This window comes from Chanodichthys erythropterus, chromosome 3, assembly GCF_024489055.1.
Source record: "Chanodichthys erythropterus isolate Z2021 chromosome 3, ASM2448905v1, whole genome shotgun sequence".
Lineage (NCBI taxonomy): Eukaryota > Metazoa > Chordata > Actinopteri > Cypriniformes > Xenocyprididae > Chanodichthys > Chanodichthys erythropterus.
In genome coordinates, this window is record NC_090223.1 from 50,533,166 (window position 1) to 50,553,936 (window position 20,771).

Genomic DNA, 20,771 nt, shown 5'->3' on the forward strand with positions numbered 1-20,771 from the left:
ATGAGATAAAAAGTTGAAATAATGACATACTAAATCAAAATCATGACTTAAAATGTGGAAATTTTTGCCAGAATGTCAGAATTATGAGATGAAAATTAAAAAAATTGTGACATACTAAATCAAAATTATGACTTAAAATGTGGAAATTATGCCAGAATGTCAGAATTATGAGATGAAAATTAAAAAATTATGACATATTAAATTGAAATGATGACTTAAAAAGTTGGAATTGACTTAAAAAGTCAATTATGACAAAATGTCGAAATTATGACAGAAAGTCAGAATTATGAGATAAAAAGTTGAAATTATGACATCAGTTTTGACTTAGCTCATGACTTTTAACTCATAATTATGTGTCAATTTTCATAATTATGACATAAAAGTCAATTATAAGTAAAAAGTCAAAATTATGACTTAAAATATTAATTATGAGATTAAAAAGACAAAATTATGACAAGTCAATTATAAGAAAAAAAGGTCAGTTATGAAATAAAAATGTAAAATTCTGAGTTATAATTATGAGATAAATCAAAATTCACATAAAAAGCAATAATTATGAGATAGAAATTTGAAATTATGCTAAATTATACTAAATCGGAATTATGAGTTAAAATCATAATTATGAGATGTCGAAATTGATGTCATAATTTAAACTTTTTATCTCATTATGACTTTTAACTCATAATTCCGATTTAGTATGTCATAATTTAGATTTCTAAGCCATAATTTGGATGTCATAATTTCAGCTATTTATCTCATAATTGACTTAAAGTTTGTCATAATTTCAACTTTTTATGTCATAATTATGATTTTCTTGTTAGGTGGAAATTGGCTCCAAATTCATGCAGTCATAATCTTTACATGAAAAATAACAACAGCAGGACCGAATTTTATCATTCATCAGAACAATGACACTGAATAAAAGCAGGGATATAAATAGCTGCCTGTTGTAGATGTAAAAGCTCACTCTTGTTATAAAATAAGTGGTTCTTCTCTTTTAAAATCCCTGAAAGACTGATGCAAAAGCCATGTGTATGTTTGGAAACAACCTCTGCCCAGCATCTAAATCCCTGTCGTATCCTAGCTACCATGCAGAGCCTGTGGATGAAAAACACATTCAAGAGGGCTCTCCATCTCAATGAATGTGTCCACCGTTATTTACACAAGTTGCATCAGGCTCAGGGTGTAGTTTCTGAACAGTAATGCCTCACTCAGGATTGCTGCTCTTTTTCCACTTTGAGCAGTCCGTTTTTGCCGTGTGCCATTTTTTGACATCTTTTGGGCGGCAAAAGACTTGTCACCAAAGAAAATGGGCCAGAATCTTGATAAGTGGGCCACAGTGTTTTATAAAAAGCTCAGACTTAGATGTCGGTTTATGTTACGCTACATTATTAACATGTAAGGGCAACTCAATTGCGAGGGACACTACAGCTGTTTACATTCTCTTCTCCATCTTCTACAGTGAGTGGCAAAGAAAATGATTCAACAAATGGGCAGCTGTGTGAAGACACTAACAATTATCATAGGGAACTTTATAGTATGTTTTTCTACACTGATGTCTGTGGGAATAATGATCTGCAACTAACTGAAACAATCCTACTATGGTTTTATTGACCATTGATATTACCATAATTCTTTAAAGTTAATCTTTCGGTAACACTTTAGTTTAGGGTACAGTTCTCACTATTAACTAGTTGCTTATTTGCATGCATATTACTAGGATACTGGCTGTTTATTAGTACTTATAAAGCACATATTAATGCCTTATTCTGCATGACCCTATTCTATATCCCTAATCTTACCCAATACCTACGAACTTACTATTAATAAGCAGTAATTTGAAGTTTATTGAGGCAAAAGTCATAGTTAATATATATATTATACAGCAGCAAAACCACTAATGACCCTGGATGAAAAGAACCTGGTCATGTTTAACATGCATCTTTAACATTTTGAACTGCTGAATATATGCATCGATACCCAGAAAACTGAATATGTCCATCAAAATAATAACTCTTATTGAGTTAATTTAACATACAGTAGTAAGACATGTAAACAAAACTTTTTCTTAATAAAATTTGAGCTTACTTGATTAAAACTGCAAAAATTAGGACAATTGCCAGGGTGTTAATATGCTTTTGCTAAGTTGGTGCCTAAATCAAAAAAGTCTTTATCATATTCTTATCTCAAGATATGGCTTTACTGTAAATCTATGAGATTTCTGGGACAAGTTACTTTTAATACATAGGGTAGGTGGTTTGTTCATCACTAACATTAAGTATGAGCAATAGTAACAGTAGCTATGTTTCCATTCGAAGTTATGAATTTAACTAAAGTGCTAAATTGGAATATCGCATAAAATATTTGTGAATGAGGCCCAGTTTCCATCCAATATGTTCACAAGAACAAAATAGTCACTTCCTGGGAAATTAGTGCAAAATATCTGTAAAAAAAAAAATGGAAGTTGCTGCAATCGGGGAAGAAACTGTTGACTCTTTATTCAAACATCAGAAATGAGTTGCGTCTCAGAGCAGCAGACGAACTCAAACGCAGTCATGTTATCTTGAATTTGGATGCTGGTGTTTGTGAACACAATGATGTGAGATGCTTCTGGGAGGGAATTAAACCAAATCATTCTGATGACAGACTTTGGCACTGGCATTTCAGAATGACCAAACCAACATTTGACATGCTGTGCGATGCGATTGGTCGCTGGTTAGTCCAGTTATCCAATCACATCCACTGTTGAGGCAAGTTTTTTTGTAGCTCATCAAGGGATTTATTCAGTAAATGTGTTTCCATTGTAGTTTATATGCATGTCTTCTGATCGGATAAAAAAAAAATGTATCTGCCTCAATTAAGCACATACTGTCATGGTCACCATCTGTCTCACATTCCCTGAACTCCATTTCCCATCATCCATCCTTCAGCTCACCTGCTCACGCTCAGCAATCACCCGCACCTGTTTAACTTCACCAGAGAATTCTGTTGTCTTGTACAAGACAGTTCCTTTGGTGACGCGACCATCAAGGCATTGTAAAGGATTGGGGCCAACTATGTAAACCTCCGGGAACTACCGATCTAGATGGGCTGGACTGAAGAGAGGCGATCCTAAGATGGCCGCCATTCAGAACTCCGGTTCCAAGATGGCTGCCACTCCTGTACCCTCAGCTAAGATGGTCTACTCCAAAGTCTTCTCCAGCCCCTGAATCCACTCCACTGTCTTCTCCAGCCCCTGAATCCACTCCAGTGTCTTCTCCAGCCCCCGAGTTTGCTCCAGTGTCTTCTCCAGCCCCTGTGTTGGCTTCAATGTCTTCTCCAGCCCCTGAATCTGCTCCAGTGTCTGCTTCAGCCCATGACCAGAGTCCAATGATGGCTTCAGCCCCTGACCAGAGTCCAATGATGGCTTCAGCCCATGACCAGAGTCCAGTAATGGCTTCAGCCCCTGACCAGAGTCCAGTGATGGCTTCAGCCCGTGACCAGAGTCCAGTGATGGCTTCAGCCCGTGACCAAAGTCCAATGATGGCTTCAGCCCCTGACCAGAGTCCAGTGATGGCTTCAGCCCGTGACCAGAGTCCAGTGATGGCTTCAGCCCGTGACCAGAGTCCAATGATGGCTTCAGCCCCTGACCAGAGTCCAGTGATGGCTTCAGCCCCTGACCAGAGTCCAGTGATGGCTTCAGCCCGTGACCAGAGTCCAGTGATGGCTTCAGCCCGTGACCAGAGTCCAATGATGGCTTCAGCCCCTGACCAGAGTCCAGTGTTGGCTTCAGCCCCTGACCAGAGTCCAATAATGGCTTCAGCCCATGACCAGAGTCCAGTGATGGCTTCAGCCCCTGACCAGAGTCCAGTGATGGCTTCAGCCCGTGACCAGAGTCCAGTGATGGCTTCAGCCCGTGACCAGAGTCCAATGATGGCTTCAGCCCCTGACCAGAGTCCAGTGATGGCTTCAGCCCGTGACCAGAGTCCAGTGATGGCTTCAGCCCGTGACCAGAGTCCAATGATGGATTCAGCCCCTGACCAGAGTCCAGTGATGGCTTCAGCCCGTGACCAGAGTCCAATGATGGCTTCAGCCCCTGACCAGAGTCCAGTGATGGCTTCAGCCCATGACCAGAGTCCAGTGTCTGCTTCAGCCCATGACCAGAGCCCAATAATGGCTTCAGCCTATGACCAGAGTCCAGTGATGGCTTCAGCCCCTGACCAGAGTCCAATGATGGCTTCAGCCCCTGACCAGAGTCCAGTGATGGCTTCAGCCCCTGACCAGAGTCCAGTGATGGCTTCAGCCCCTGACCAGAGTCCAATGATGGCTTCAGCCCATGACCAGAGTCCAATAATGGCTTCAGCCCCTGACCAGAGTCCAGTGATGGCTTCAGCCCGTGACCAGAGTCCAGTGATGGCTTCAGCCTGTGACCAGAGTCCAATGATGGCTTCAGCCCCTGACCAGAGTCCAGTGATGGCTTCAGCCCGTGACCAGAGTCCAGTGATGGCTTCAGCCTGTGACCAGAGTCCAATGATGGCTTCAGCCCCTGACCAGAGTCCAGTGATGGCTTCAGCCCGTGACCAGAGTCCAGTGATGGCTTCAGCCCGTGACCAGAGTCCAATGATGGCTTCAGCCCCTGACCAGAGTCCAGTGATGGCTTCAGCCCGTGACCAGAGTCCAATGATGGCTTCAGCCCCTGACCAGAGTCCAGTGATGGCTTCAGCCCGTGACCAGAGTCCAGTGTCTGCTTCAGCCCATGACCAGAGCCCAATAATGGCTTCAGCCCATGACCAGAGTCCAGTGATGGCTTCAGCCCCTGACCAGAGTCCAATGATGGCTTCAGCACCTGACCAGAGTCCAGTGATGGCTTCAGCCCGTGACCAGAGTCCAGTGATGGCTTCAGCCCGTGACCAGAGTCCAATGATGGCTTCAGCCCCTGACCAGAGTCCAATGATGGCTTCAGCCCATGACCAGAGTCCAGTAATGGCTTCAGCCCCTGACCAGAGTCCAGTGATGGCTTCAGCCCGTGACCAGAGTCCAGTGATGGCTTCAGCCCGTGACCAGAGTCCAATGATGGCTTCAGCCCCTGACCAGAGTCCAGTGATGGCTTCAGCCCGTGACCAGAGTCCAGTGATGGCTTCAGCCCGTGACCAGAGTCCAATGATGGCTTCAGCCCCTGACCAGAGTCCAGTGATGGCTTCAGCCCCTGACCAGAGTCCAGTGATGGCTTCAGCCCGTGACCAGAGTCCAGTGATGGCTTCAGCCCGTGACCAGAGTCCAATGATGGCTTCAGCCCCTGACCAGAGTCCAGTGTTGGCTTCAGCCCCTGACCAGAGTCCAATAATGGCTTCAGCCCATGACCAGAGTCCAGTGATGGCTTCAGCCCCTGACCAGAGTCCAGTGATGGCTTCAGCCCGTGACCAGAGTCCAGTGATGGCTTCAGCCCGTGACCAGAGTCCAATGATGGCTTCAGCCCCTGACCAGAGTCCAGTGATGGCTTCAGCCCGTGACCAGAGTCCAGTGATGGCTTCAGCCCGTGACCAGAGTCCAATGATGGATTCAGCCCCTGACCAGAGTCCAGTGATGGCTTCAGCCCGTGACCAGAGTCCAATGATGGCTTCAGCCCCTGACCAGAGTCCAGTGATGGCTTCAGCCCATGACCAGAGTCCAGTGTCTGCTTCAGCCCATGACCAGAGCCCAATAATGGCTTCAGCCTATGACCAGAGTCCAGTGATGGCTTCAGCCCCTGACCAGAGTCCAATGATGGCTTCAGCCCCTGACCAGAGTCCAGTGATGGCTTCAGCCCCTGACCAGAGTCCAGTGATGGCTTCAGCCCCTGACCAGAGTCCAATGATGGCTTCAGCCCATGACCAGAGTCCAATAATGGCTTCAGCCCCTGACCAGAGTCCAGTGATGGCTTCAGCCCGTGACCAGAGTCCAGTGATGGCTTCAGCCTGTGACCAGAGTCCAATGATGGCTTCAGCCCCTGACCAGAGTCCAGTGATGGCTTCAGCCCGTGACCAGAGTCCAGTGATGGCTTCAGCCCGTGACCAGAGTCCAATGATGGCTTCAGCCCCTGACCAGAGTCCAGTGATGGCTTCAGCCCGTGACCAGAGTCCAATGATGGCTTCAGCCCCTGACCAGAGTCCAGTGATGGCTTCAGCCCGTGACCAGAGTCCAGTGTCTGCTTCAGCCCATGACCAGAGCCCAATAATGGCTTCAGCCCATGACCAGAGTCCAGTGATGGCTTCAGCCCCTGACCAGAGTCCAATGATGGCTTCAGCACCTGACCAGAGTCCAGTGATGGCTTCAGCCCGTGACCAGAGTCCAGTGATGGCTTCAGCCCGTGACCAGAGTCCAATGATGGCTTCAGCCCCTGACCAGAGTCCAGTGATGGCTTCAGCCCCTGACCAGAGTCCAGTGATGGCTTCAGCCCCTGACCAGAGTCCAATGATGGCTTCAGCCCATGACCAGAGTCCAATGATGGCTTCAGCCCCTGACCAGAGTCCAGTGATGGCTTCAGCCCGTGACCAGAGTCCAGTGTCTGCTTCAGCCCATGACCAGAGCCCAATAATGGCTTCAGCCCATGACCAGTGTCCAGTGAAGGCTACAGTCCCCGGGCTGTTCCAGAGTCTGCTCCAGTTCCTGAGTCTACTCAAGAATCCGCTCCAGTCCCGAGCCTGCTCTAGCTCACAAGCCCGCTCAAGAATCCAGAGACACGTGGCTTCTCCCAAGAAATTACAAGGGGGGCATATACTCGTAGTCGAGCCTGGGGTTGCCATGGCACCCTGAACTGCCTGAGCCACCTTGGCACCCTGAACTGCTTGATCTGCCATGGTGCCCTGAACTGCCTGCACCACCATGACATCCTAAACTGCCCGTGCCACCATGCCGCCTTGAACTGCCCACGCCGCCATGGCGTCCTGAATGGCCAGATCCTCCCTGGTTGCCTGAGTCCCCAGTTCCACCCTGGCCTCCTGAGCTCTCAGCTCCGCCCTGGAGGCCTCATACCTTCCTGCACCTCCACTCTCACCAGCCTATAAGGTCTCCAGGGCACCCACCCTCCCTCCCTGTTGTTCTATCTACGACGCGAGGACGCTCCTACCGGGAGGGGGGAGTACTGTCACGGTCACCATCTGTCTCACCTTCCCTGAACTCCATTTCCCATCATCCCTGCTTCAGCTCACCTGCTCACGCTCAGCAATCACCCACACCTGATTGTCATCACCTCATCACACTAGCAGCATTTAAGCACACACCTCATCTCACTCCAGGGTCTGGTCTCACTTGCACGTAATGGACTTCTCTTACAATTATCTCCTACGACTCCTGGTACCCACCTGTCTCCATTCTCCAGCGTCTTCGTGTTCCATCATCTTTGTGTCAAAACTTACCTTTGTTGAGTATGTGTGCTTCCACTTGTCTGTCATCATATCCCAAAATGCGCATAAAAATTGGTGGATGGAAACATAGCTAGTAATGCTTGGCATTGCATAGTTCTTTATATTACATAAGAAACCTATGTAATAGTAAAATTCAAATGGAAATTTTCAAAATGCAAGCTAACAGTAAAAGACTGGAGTCTCCTCCTAAAACTGAAATCCATTTTGACATCCAGGTATAGTTACAGCCTCTCACAATCACTGACGGGGGAAAGTAGATCATCTACTAATAAAAGGAAATTTCCCATGAGCCTCTTGGATCCAGCAATCAAGCAACAGTAGCAGAGGAAATAATTAAACTGCTTTGGAAAAGCAAGGCACAAGACAAATGAACACTATAAGCCATCAGCTTACAATCATACAAGATGAAAATCAAGACATATAAAATGTTAAATGTCTTGTCCAGTGCATTGCACCATAACAATTTCAGTCTGTCTTCGTCATCTCAGAATCTTTAATACTATAATAGATCAATCAGCTGTGAGCTTCAGCAACAGTAAAATGACAATTCAAATCCTATTTTATTTTCAACTGAAATCGATAGGTACACAAAATGCCTTTGCATGGGTTGTTTTAGAATAGTCAGGTTTAACTAGAAAAATAAGAATCACATAATGTTAGCATTGCTAAAACTCTGTATAAATGTAAAAATTAATTAATGGATACATCACAAGTTGACTTAAAGGTTAAATTAATTAAATACATATTGAATACAATTCAAAGCAAAAACAAACAAAAAACAAAACAAAACAAACAAACAAACAAACAAAATTCCATTCATCCATCCCATAAATTTTCCAAACAGCATCAACTAGGTTGCTGGAGCCTATTCCAGCCTCTTGGGCTGAAGGCAGGGAAATACCCTGGAATGATGGCTAGTAATTGTTATGTGTGATATTATTAAATAATTTCAGACAGATGGAGAAACTCAAAAATAGACTCCATCATCTGATGCTACTGATGTAGACAGTTCCATTGATTATTATGTAAGTGATCACATGTCCTGTGTAGACATGGTCTACTCTAAGAAGTTAGCCAATATACAAACTCAGACATGTCCTGGCTTATCAAAACTGTTTTATTAAATACTAAATTCTGCATTTACTCCACAGGAGCTGCGGTTTTTACAATATTAGTTAATAAACTTTTTCTCAGCCTACATCATGAAGGCAGGTCTAAAGACACAGCCCACCATACTAAATGATTGTCCTACAGGAAGGGAGAGAGAGAGAGAGAAAACTAGGGCACTATTATCTGGCCTCTTTTTCCAAGCAGAAGCAGAGATTTGTAGACAGCGACGCTGGATTGAAGAGAGAGCGTGTTGCCGTGTGACTTTTACGTTTTTCTTAGCACCTGAGAAGTAAACTAAACTAAAGAATCAATTCAAGGACAAAAGCACTTTCAAACTACGATACAAACTCAAAGCTCACTTATCTTCAACGATCACCATGCTGGAGGACAAGAAGACCAAGGTGAAGATAACCTTCCTGGTTATCCTGGTGGGCATCTCGTCCATGTTGGCAGCAGTGGTGACGGACCACTGGGCGGTTCTGAGTCCCAGGGTGGAGCAGCTCAACACCACCTGCGAAGCGGCCCACTTTGGACTCTGGAGATTGTGTAAAAAGAGTATCTTCATTGTGGAGGAAGACCCTCAGGGCAAAGGCTGTGGCCCCATCAGCCTGCCAGGAGGTAAGGAAGTTCGCATCTACTGTAAATTATTTCTCATGAACCCCATTAGCACACGTCCAATCGATGTAGCCTGAAGGCATGGATCTGTCTTCCACATTAAGTTTTTGGAAGAGCACCTCATTCATCTTAAGTTTTGGAAATGGAAATTGAGGAGCAGAAGAAGCCAAGCCTACTATCATCTTACAAGCAGTGCAAGAAAGTTCAAGGTGAAAAGTATTTTTTTCTCTCTAAGAACTCTGCAGTTAAAAATTAACCCACGATATGGGTGGGAGTCTATTCTTCAATTTAAGGGTATATTTTAATTACACTGTTTTGAATTGCTGAGTGAGGTCAGTGACCAGGCTGATAATGAATTTGAACAGGTGCTGATTTGCTGTTTATGATGTCATTGGGTTGTTTAAGTTTATAATAGAAAGGTTAAGATGATTTATGAGCAGATATGTGGTTTCGGATTAATGAAAGGCAGATGAGCTTTATCTACCTGTGGGAGATGGGAAATAACTCGAATGTTCTTTACGCTACTCTAGGGACGGATCAGCCTCATTTCATTCCTGCTCCCAAGCTCATGAGGTCAAATAGATTGAGGAGAAGAAGAAAAGAGTATGAAAAATTAAATGCAGTTCACTCATATGACAGTAAAGACTGATGAAGACTGTGTGCATTCATTGACAGAACATTGAATAACTGCCTTGAAACCTTCTCTTAATTAACTGTCAACTGCATTTTGCAAACATACTTATGTCAACATTCAGGTCTTGAGAAATATAGATGGCAGGATATAGATCAAATGATGTCACAAAAAATGATAGTGTTGTGGATGTATGATCATAGTATTGAGTGGATGGATGGAAGAGAGGGCTGAAACAACAGAAACAAGTGGAATGAATAGGTAATTGGATCCAGGCTGTCACCTATTTGATGCAGGGGGCAGTAAAACCAGCACCCTCTATTTGTCACACTTCAGGAAGACCTGTGGGGATAAACAGAGAGATCACTCCCACCATGTGCTCTTGTGAATGTCTGGGGAGAATCTCATCCTTAAGCAAAGCCCCAAGATTTCACATCAACTATGGATTTTGATGGAAGAAGCACAGCGGCCTGCAGTTCCAATTGGTTTAAACCCGAATTATCCATCTTAGACTTGTTGACAACTGGCTATTACAGAGCACTATATCTCATCATCCAGCATGTAGTATCAGTCTCAAATATCATTAGACCATTTATGGATCTGATGACTATTCATTTGCTGTGTATTGCACAAGAGCTTTCTTAAAGCAGAAAGCTTCAATCTGTTTGTAAGTTAAGCAATTTCCGGGAACCAAACTTTTCCGGAATAATTCCTAGTTGCTGCAGTGAGAACTCCTGAGGACGAGGAGTCAAAGGTTTGCTCCCTTAGCTAGTTGCTTTGAGCTGTGATCTTCGAAAGGTCAAGACTTAACTGCAATTAAATAAGATATCCTTAAGTACACCTATGTATTGTGTTTTACTCTCAGGGATATTTCAAATTTAGCCACTCCTAAAAGTATAAAATGCAAAACAGTGATGGGCAATTCTTGACTGAAAAAAGCTGCTAGACTTTATGCCAAAAGTCAAAAAGTCATAAATCTGTTTTTTATTTAAATCTGCCTATGCAAGACTATCAATAATGTATATAGGACTAGCCATTATTCCCTCATAGATCTAAACTATAATTTCAGAACTCATTATTATTAGTCAAAGTCAGTAGCGGCTCCTGACCACAAATTTAGGTAGGGCATATTCTGGGTCTTAGCGCTAGTTTATGATACATTTTTTATAAGCTTTATATTGTAATCGCTGAACACATGCAGAACACTTTTGGCAAAGGTTGCATTATTCAGCCTGAGGGTTGTGCGCTAATGTTGATTGACAGGTTTTAAGTAGACATGACACATGCATAGAATGCTATCTTAATGTAGTATTTATTAGGGCTGGGAAATCAATGCATTGCGAATCGAGAAATAATTCTAGATCAATTCTGGGATTTTACGAATGCTTTGCGACTCTCTCTCTAATCGATTTTGAGCTTAGTTTTTAACAGCAGATGGCACTGCGTGCTTTAGAAACAGCCGTACTCTGCTAGCTTCCAATTCCTTACACACACCACTTGAACTTTCTATAAAGTAATTATTCATAAAGTTCGAAAAGGTTGAAGTGAATTACAAGGGTGTTTGCAGTGGTCTGTTTACATTAATCTCGCGTCATGAAAGCATTCTGAGGTGCAAGTACATTCTCAGACTCATCCGAATGCACGAGTACTCTTCTTCATGAGCATTTGAGCGTGTGGTTAAAAACTAGCCTAGAGTGCCATCTGCTGTTAAAAACTAAGCCCAGAATCAATTCAAGAGAGAATCACGATGCATTTGGAAAATCTCAGAATCAATCCACGAATCGCGATGCATCGATTTATTGTCCCAGCCCTAGTATTTATTGCCTCCGAATGTTCTTTTAGAATGTTACAAGTTGTGGAGGGATTCCAGTGAGGAAAAGAAAGTCATTTATATTCTAAGAACAAACATAAAACTAACAAAACAAAACTATATAAAGGCTATTCATATTAGCATGATTAAACTTTCATTAATTTAATACAAAGAACAGACATGCCAATAGTTACTGACCTGATGCAGACTAATATACACATAGCTGAAGCGGATTGATATCGTCTAGGTCTGGAGCAAGGTTTACACAAGCTAATGTGAAAATAAGTGGGGCAGTCTGAATTCTGCCCCAGCGGCTCTCAATCACAGCACTCTGCAGTTCCAATTTTCACCACAGATTTACATTGGAAAATTGAGGGGCGCTGTAGAGCTGGGAAGGACTCGGGTACCTGCTGCCCCACTTAGTATCATAATACATGCCTGCCGAAGCCATATGTTAAATTCGAATATATCCTGCTCACTTAAAAACTTAAAATAGTCTAGAAAATCCAAAAACATTTGTTACAGAATGCTGAACACATTTACAATGTAAAAACAAGAGGTCTATATCTTGGATGAATATTTACATACAGACTGGTCAAAGTCAACATCAGTCAGAATTAAAATCTTTGGTTCATCAAACACTTCCTGTATGCTCAAAAATCCAGCAAAACCCAGCATGAATTCAATGTTATAGTGTTGGTGTAGCTGGGGGACCAGCATAGTCATGCTGTTCTCAAGCAAAGCTGAACTGGAGTAGCTAGTCCACCAGCAACCTCCATCCCTTGCAGGTCCCAGATTGCAAAACATACATTATGCTGGTGAGCAGCGATGCTAGATATTTCAGCAGGGACTGCACAGTACCAAGACCGTTTACCAATGTGCAGCATGACTTTGCTCTAATCAAACCCCGCAGCTCTCACTTTAGACCATTAGGAGATAAGCAGTTCAATCAGGTGGTGGCTTGCAGTCTTGGCAGACACCAACTATTCCTGGCCCAGTGGGAGAATTTGTGCTGGAAAGGGTTAGAAAGCACCTAACCCCAAAGCTCTGCAGACACCTTACAAAGCACAACCATTCAAAGCCACGTCCCGTGAGGCAAGGTGTGGCCCAGTTCACACTAGTACTGCAAACATCATTGCCTGGGGAGTGGTTAGATTTGGATGGCCTCTTGAACTGCACAGAAGCAGCCATGAGCCAAAAACATTGCATTTAAGCAGTTATATTCCTGCAAGCTCAAGGATTCTTGGCTTCACTCCCAGACCCGCTTTTCACAGAGGAAAAAGAAGAGCTATGAGTGTTGGCGAGACTCATCAAGTTCTTCAAGGGAATCTAGCATTTCACACTCATTCAACACTCAGCTCTGTTAAAATGTCTCCCAATCTTTCCAGTGGTGTTAATTATGTTAAAATAGCCATTTAAGTGGCTTGAAACAACTTGAAAATGGAACCACCTAGTGGATTCTGATACAGTGTTGTAGGATCTAAATGTTAAAGAACGGGATAGTTCACCCAAAAATGAAAATTTTGTCATTGTTTCCTCACCTACCCCTGTTGACTTTCTTTCTTCTGTGGAAACCAAAGAAGATATTTTGAAGAACGTTGGCAGCATAGCAGGACACTGTCTTGTTACCAAAAGCATCATAAGATTTTCAATGAATAATAGCTTAAACTTCAGTTATGCCCTCATGCAAAGTTATTGTATAGCTTCAAAAGACTTGGAATATGAACTACCATTATGAAACTTTAATGGTGTTCTTTTGTCATTTGTTGAGCTTGATGGTGCCTAGTTGTAAGAATAAAGAGCTGTGTGAAGACCCACTGCGAATATTCTTCTGTTCTCCACTGAAGAAAGAAAGTCATTTATTTTGAACAACATTAGGGTAATGACACAATTTTTATTTTTGGATTAACTATTCGTTTAGTACCTTTGTGTAGCAAGGGCTTTATCTCAGTTGGTCAGCCAAACTTCTGCAAAGGCACGGAGGCCCCAGAGGAAGCCACTTCCCTTGTGCGACCCAGATATGAAGACTCTTAGCGGGTTAGCTGCTTTAAATGTGTCCTCCTCTTCTCACATTGACCCAGAATCTAACGGTCACTCTGCAAGTTGACAAAAGAAGACATGTCTGTTTTCTTGAGCTACTGCTCCATATTTACTGGGCTAAAAACAGCACAGCCACCTAACGGCGCTTGAAAACCTCAGACTAAAGGCAACTTGTCAAGCCCAATGGTCTGTTTGCATGAGCCACAAAATGGAGCAAGCTTTAATCAAGATGTAAAAAACTAAAATGACAGCCACTGCAACCCAGCAATCGACCTCCTCCCTGAAATAAGTGCTTCCATTAACAAACCTGCGAGGTCAATGATACGCCCCAAATTGCTATTTTCGGCTCCTCGTTTTACTCGGCGGTGCCGCTGAACTGAAAAGACTCTGCTCTTTGTGAGCTTTAGGTACAGTCATGCTAAAAAACAGATCTGCCTACATGCAGAGCAAGGTACATGGCACAGGTCTCACATTCGATACCTGCCAGGGGAAAAAATATGACAGATTTGTCAAGAGTGGCCCTTTTATCTGGGAATGATTCATGTTCGCTCTGTCCTTGTATGTCTGTGTCAAATGGATGAAGGACGCTGACAGGCCTACTGAAGCAAGACAGGTGAAGAGGACATGAAAAGACATCCAGTGGCTTGGAAAACATAGAGGCATGCCAATAAATCTCTACAAAACACTCAAACTCTCTATTGCTGCAAAGGACTTGAAACGCAATTAAATCAAGTCTCACATCGTGGGATGATGGTATTGAAATGCTAACGCAGGGTTATTTTTGCCCAGACAACTGACCACGACCCAACACGTGTATTAGCCTACACATGGCAGCAAACATTATGGCCAAAGGCTCTCAGAGGCCCATCTAAGTTGAACTCATCCATAACAGCTTGCGCTAAGGGCCTGTGATGGGAATAGTCAAATAAGCTGAGTAAATCAGTCTAAAGCAGCACAGCGCGATGCATCCCATTGCCTCGCTTCTGTCAGTCTGCTTTTACTAATAAAGCTAAGACCAGCCTGTTGCTAGGTAACCCATACATAGGCCTCCCCCAACCCCCACTTGTGGTGGAGGTTCTTGGTCCAGCGTAACAAACAGCTCCTCTGTCAGTTTCCAATCTCATGTCTTTCTCCCGGCAAAGGGGATGCTGAGGTTTTATGAGTTTAATCTAAAGAAGAGGTTCCTACCGTCTGAACTCGTGACTTTCCCTATTGACCATAAGAGACAAAGGACTCATTTTACGATTTTGTGGACTTGTAACCTGATGAACATATGGGCAAGAAGCCCTTTTCTAGTAATTACCCCAAGGGGGCTATATATTAGAAAACTGGGAGGGTGCAATAATAGGAAACAAAGCTTGTTACATTTCATCGGTTAATTTGCCTCCCTGTCCAAAGAAATAATACATCATGTGCATACTTCTTATCTTACTACAGGATCCTGTAATGAACACCAGCAACACAATCACATGCCCTCTGCACACAATTCAGAATTCATGATCCATTCCATGGACACACACGAATGCCTGGCTTGTTTTCGAGCACCCAGCTATGGTCTCTGGAGAAAATGTCAAGCAGGCTCATTGGTAGTTTGGCTGCATCGTAACGACAGGCTACAGCAGCACCTGCAACCCTCAGCTACAATAACTGTTTTCATCTTGTTTTTCAGTCAAGAACTGCTCGTACTTCAAACACTTCACATCAGGGGAAGAGGCTGAAGTTTTTGAAGTAAAGACTCAGAAAGGTAAGGTTCTCTGCCTTTGAAATCATGGGAGGATATTGCAAAGGTTTCACTTAAAACCAAGCAGAGATGGGTGGATAAGAACTGAATTAGGAATTTAAATGAACCCAAATAAAAATCAAATCTTATGGCATGTTGAGGAGAGTTATAAGCCATCTTCTTATTTTGCCCAATAAAGGATAAATGTCAAACAAATCCCATAAATTTGCATTGAATGAGTGACCCAAGCCATATCTAGAGAGCAGAATATAAAAGAGGTTAGGGGATAAATTTATTTTTCCTTTAGGCAAGTAAGCAACCACATAGCAACAATCTAAACAACCTAGAAACCTCATAGAAGCTAAATGCTAAAAACTTCAACTTAGCAATACAATGCACCACAGCTAACAGGGAACGTTCTCTGAACTTTGGCTAATGTTCTGGCAAGGTTCTCTCAAATTTATTTACCTCCAGTAAAGTTAATAGAATGTTTGTTATGAGTTAACTTTAATAATGTTCTCAAAATGTTTGCACAAAATCATTATTTATGCAACTTTTTTCTGAAACCATTTAGTTGGACATTCGTTTTTTTAAATGTTACTATTAGTTTTTTTCAGAATGTTCAGAGAACATTCAAAAGTAACGTTCACATAATGTTTTAAAATGGAATGTTTCCTTAACATTCACATAACCAAGAAAAAAAAGTTTTTTAAATGTTCAAAGGACATTCAGAAGTAACATTTTCATAACTTAATGAGAATGTTAGCAAAACATTTATGGAACATATTTGTTAACTGGGAACACAATGAGTTTTGCATAAGCTAAATCACCAGTATATTTGTTATTTTTCAAAATAAAGTCTTGTTCTTCTTTAGACTAGAACTTAAGAATCCACCAATCACAGGCAGTGTAATCTGGCAACCAAATATGGCCATGGGCATTAAATTTTCCACCTACTTGAGCAAAGCGCATCTTGGCTATTTCACGCTCTAGCTCGGCCATTGAGTTAAAGAGGAATAAAGCCTTATCTGAATTTGATAAAGTGCTGAATGCAGCGAGACGTGAAGCGAAGCACGAATGCTTCATCGCCACACACTTCCTAAGCCACATCCTAAAATGTCAATAGTCATTCACACTATTGATCTGTCTGTATTACTAATTAATGACGTTAAATGCAACATTAGTCTAGAGGCCAGACTGATTAGCCAGATAATCTGAATTAGCACGGTAGATGAAGTCATCCTTCAATGATTTGGTTGTGAGAACAAGGTTTCTACAGAGTTGTATGGTAAATGTGAGTTCCTTTGGTGAAGCAGCTACATTTAAAACATTGATATTACTAACAAAGAAACCTACCAAAAACACAAAGTGACAGTTAGCTTATGTTGAAACTGTTGCATTTAGCTTCTCGCTAAAATAACTTGTTTTGAGTTCTTTTCTGGAACTACAACATTGCTGAGTCTTAACCATGAAATTATTATTTTAAATTACCTATCACACACACCACCAAACACACCCAAAGCTACAAAAGGTTTTTGTGTTAACGAATTAAACAGTGTTTCTTTTTCAGTTAGCTTGCTTGCAAATTAGCATAGCACAAATTTACTGACATTACATATTTGAACGTTAGATTTAAATCAATAACTCTTCACTGGTGGTTATCCTGAGCTGGAACGTCAAAGGAACGTCTTTGAAAGTTCATTTAAAGAGCCATTTGAGAAAAAAAAAACAGTTTACGAGTATTAGCAACAAGCATGTTTGAAAAACTCAGGCACAAAGAAGGGTCAATTTTGAATATTGACAAGATTTTTAGGAGCCAATGTGTGAGGCAACTACCTAACTTTAGTTCTATGGAAACTGCCTTATTTGGGTAAATCTTGTGAGAAGTCTGCAGAATCTAGGATTTTGAAAGAGACAGGATTCTCTGTTAAACCTGAAAGCACAACTGAAGATATGTTCTAAAAGAACAACTTAATAATAATGATTCCATTAGATCCCATAAGAAGGCTCAGACTCACTGTGTGATTTTCTTGTGTCAGAGTACAACATCTCAGCTGCTGCTATCGCTATCTTCAGTTTGGCCTTCATGACCCTGGGCAGTCTCTGCCTCCTGGGGGCTTTTGGGAAGGGCAGAGACTACCTACTGAGACCAGCTGGAATGTTCTTTGCTTTTGCAGGTAAGCACAATGTAAAATGAATTTATACTTTTTTGAATTTTTTTTTTAATGGTTTGTATGACTTCTAGTATCAGTGATGGTATCTAGTAGTAGTGATGGTATCCGATGGTAATATCATAATTACCAATACCATGTACAATATTCATGTATTATAGTTCAAACAGTAGCACTTTATTTTACAGTCCTGTTCCCCATGTACTTACTATGTACTTATTATAGTAATTACAATAACTGGGTAATAACCAGGTACTAACCCTGAAGCTACCCCTAAACCTAACCTAAAAGGGTTAATGAAATTTCTGTAATTTATTACTCACCCTCATGTTGTTCCAAACCCATAAGACCTTTGTTCATCTTTGGAACACAAATTAAGACATTTATTATGAAATTCGAGGGTTTCTGAACCACACATAGGCAGCAACGACATTGCACCTTTTGAGGTCTAGAAAGGCATTAAATACATCGGCCAATAATGAGTCGGCGTTTGGATGTAAACACGGAATCGCTGCACAGCATCAACTACGTAAGAAAACTGACATAGAAAAGATGAAATTATTGAATAAAGTCGTTATTTTTGCAGACAAAAGGTATTAAAGGATTAGTTCACTTTCAAATTAAAATTTCCTGATAATTTACTCACCCCCATGTCATCCAAGATGTTCATGTCTTTCTTCAGTCAAAAAGAAATGAAGGTTTTTGATGAAAACATTCCAGGATTATTCTCCTTATAGTGGACTTCAATGGAGCCCAAAGGTTAAAATTACAGTTTCATTGCAGCTTCAAAACATTCTACATGATACCAGAAGAGGAATAAGGGTCTTATCTAGAGAAACCATCGCTCAATTTAAAAAAAATAAATAAATAAATAAATAAAAGTTTTAACAATAAATGCTCATCTTGAACTAGCTCTCATCTTCTCTATTTGAATTCCAGCAGTGTAGACACTGTATTACTGCCCTCCACAGGTCAAAGTTTGAACTAATTATTACTTGCACTAGCATATTGTATATGACAATTTAGTTCAAACTTTGACCTGTGGAGGGCAGTAATACACTTAGCATACAGTTTTTTTTTAAGAAATTGAGCAATGGTTTCGCTAGATAAGACCCTTATTCCTCGTCTGGGATCACTGTAAACTGTAATTTTAACCTTCAACCGTTTGGTGCCCATTGAAGTCCACTATAAGGAGAAAAATCCTGGAATGTTTTCATCAAAAACCTTCATTTATTTTCGACTGACGAAAGAAAGACATGAACATCATGGATGACATGGGGATGAGTAAATTATCAGGAAAATTAAATTTGAAAGTGAACTAATCCTTTAATATCTAAAGCACGCTACAAGTGCACATTGAATACAATTAAGCACATTTCTTAATCACAAGGGTGAATCTTATATATTTACGCAATAGCAGTTTAGCTGTTCACCAAATGGTCAAGAGCCCTGCAGGTCAATAGCAACTGAGAGTATTTATACATATTAAATGACTTGCAGGGTGGTGTAATTCAATGCTGGTAAATCAATAGTCTAGAAACCCCAGACACCAACCACTAAACCACCATCTTTATTCTCCATTTAACCTCTGTGACCTTCCTCACCCTCACAGGCCTGTGTATCGTCATCTCCGTGGAGGTCATGAGGCAGTCTGTCAAACGCATGATCGACAGCGACGAGACCATATGGATCGAGTACTACTATTCGTGGTCCTTCGCTTGCGCCTGCGCCGCCTTCACCCTCCTCTTCCTCAGTGGCCTCAGCCTCCTCATCATCTCAATGCCACACATGCCCAGAAACCCCTGGGAGACCTGCATGGATGCCGACCCCGAGTCCATAGACTAGTATAGCGTCCACCGCAGAGTAAGAGCGCAACGCAACTGACACAGGAGTCATACTAGCAGTGTGAATGACAACGAGATGCATTGATGCATTGCATTTATAGATGATGATAGTGATGCATTGATATTTTTAACTAAGCATTTACACAGACGTCTAATTATAAGGGATAGGTTATCCAAAAATGATGTGGAACCACGCAAGTGTTTTTTAAATTTGTAAAGATTCGTCGAAATTCCCTCTTTTGTGTTCCACAGAAGAAAGTTATACAAGTTTGTAAATACATGAAAGCGAGTTTCCATTTTTGGGTAAACTATCCCATTAAGATCTACATGAAATATCTAACATGAATTTTGTATGTTTATGGTATTCAGTAATCTGAAAACATTCATGCTTCTTATATGCAATAGATGACAGCTTAGAATGTATATTTAAGGACTTTTATAAGTTTCCAATCTGTCATTTCTGAAACGGTGACATTAAATGTGCTGATGGATGAATGTAATTTAAGCATATTGGATCAGCAATGATATCCAGTGATGTATGATCAGTTTCAGCAAATACAGATTGCACTTTAAAGTGAGGTAATCTAAATGTGTTACTAGTACAGGTTCAGGTCATTTATTCCGTGATATATTCCTTTACTCGTATCACACTTGAACTTCCTGCTCTCAGTGATCTGCCTCAAGAAAGACTGTTAAAACCCCTCAAACATTTTTATTTGTTGATGTTTTTACTATTGAAACAGGAAGCTGGGACATGCTAAAAGTTTGTCCCTTTTTTAAATAGCCAATAGCCTTTCAAACCAAGGTTTACTACTTGCCGTTGCTAGTTTGAGGCAGGTGGTATTCATAATTTAGAGGAAGGCATTCTCAATCTCATATGATTCCATGTTTGGTTCATTTTCCGAAAAGAAAAGGATTTATAAAGTGTATATCTGCTTTATGTTAAGAAGTGTACTGAAACTAATAGATGGACTGAAATCCACAAAATGTTCTTATATAAATTCATATTATACATCAGTATTCAGTGAGCTTATTTTGTTATTCATACATCTTTGTGATTTAGCATTGTACTTGAGTATATTAAACTTAAAGTTTAAAATGCACATTGCCACCTGACACAGGGACATTTCGGTTTTCATCTTCCTCAGTGCTTGATACAAAGTGATACGAATTGTAATTGTATCATATCAATTCGAGCTGAGTCCTCATCCTTTGCTTTGGTTTGTGTCGACAACACAAACCAAAGCGTTTTTCCAACCTTCTACCCGTGAAAGTGCACTGGAAGTCAAACCCGTGACTTCCCACCCGTGAACTCGTACTAGATCGATGTACTCCCAGTTCCGCGCTTTGACGTCACATAGCACACGAAACAATAATGGCAGCCCCTACCATTATTGGACCGCACTGCCAGTCCTCTTGATCAAGCAAAGTTTCCTCTTTACTATTAC

The 20,771-nt window shown here is 41.7% G+C and overlaps 1 protein-coding gene across 1 annotated transcript; it reads left to right on the forward strand.

Annotated features, from left to right (window-relative positions):
- Positions 1–8,869: 8,869 nt before the first annotated feature.
- cacng1b (calcium channel, voltage-dependent, gamma subunit 1b) lies at positions 8,870–19,324 on the forward strand. The gene is made up of 4 exons (XM_067377034.1): positions 8,870–9,110; positions 15,258–15,332; positions 17,348–17,485; positions 19,092–19,324. The coding sequence occupies exons 1-4, from the start codon at positions 8,870–8,872 to the stop codon at positions 19,322–19,324; spliced, it is 687 nt and encodes a 228-aa protein (XP_067233135.1).
- The last annotated feature ends 1,447 nt before the right edge of the window (positions 19,325–20,771 follow it).

What these genes read in the sequence shown, in the direction of transcription:
- cacng1b (XM_067377034.1), top strand. Translation starts at nt 8,870, where the DNA reads ATGCTGGAGGACAAGAAGACCAAGGTGAAGATAACCTTCCTGGTTATC. An exon ending in CCCCATCAGCCTGCCAGGAG is followed by an intron (nt 9,111 to 15,257) that starts GTAAGGAAGTTC and finishes CTTGTTTTTCAG; the next exon opens with TCAAGAACTGCTCGTACTTC. An exon ending in AATGTTCTTTGCTTTTGCAG is followed by an intron (nt 17,486 to 19,091) that starts GTAAGCACAATG and finishes TCACCCTCACAG; the next exon opens with GCCTGTGTATCGTCATCTCC.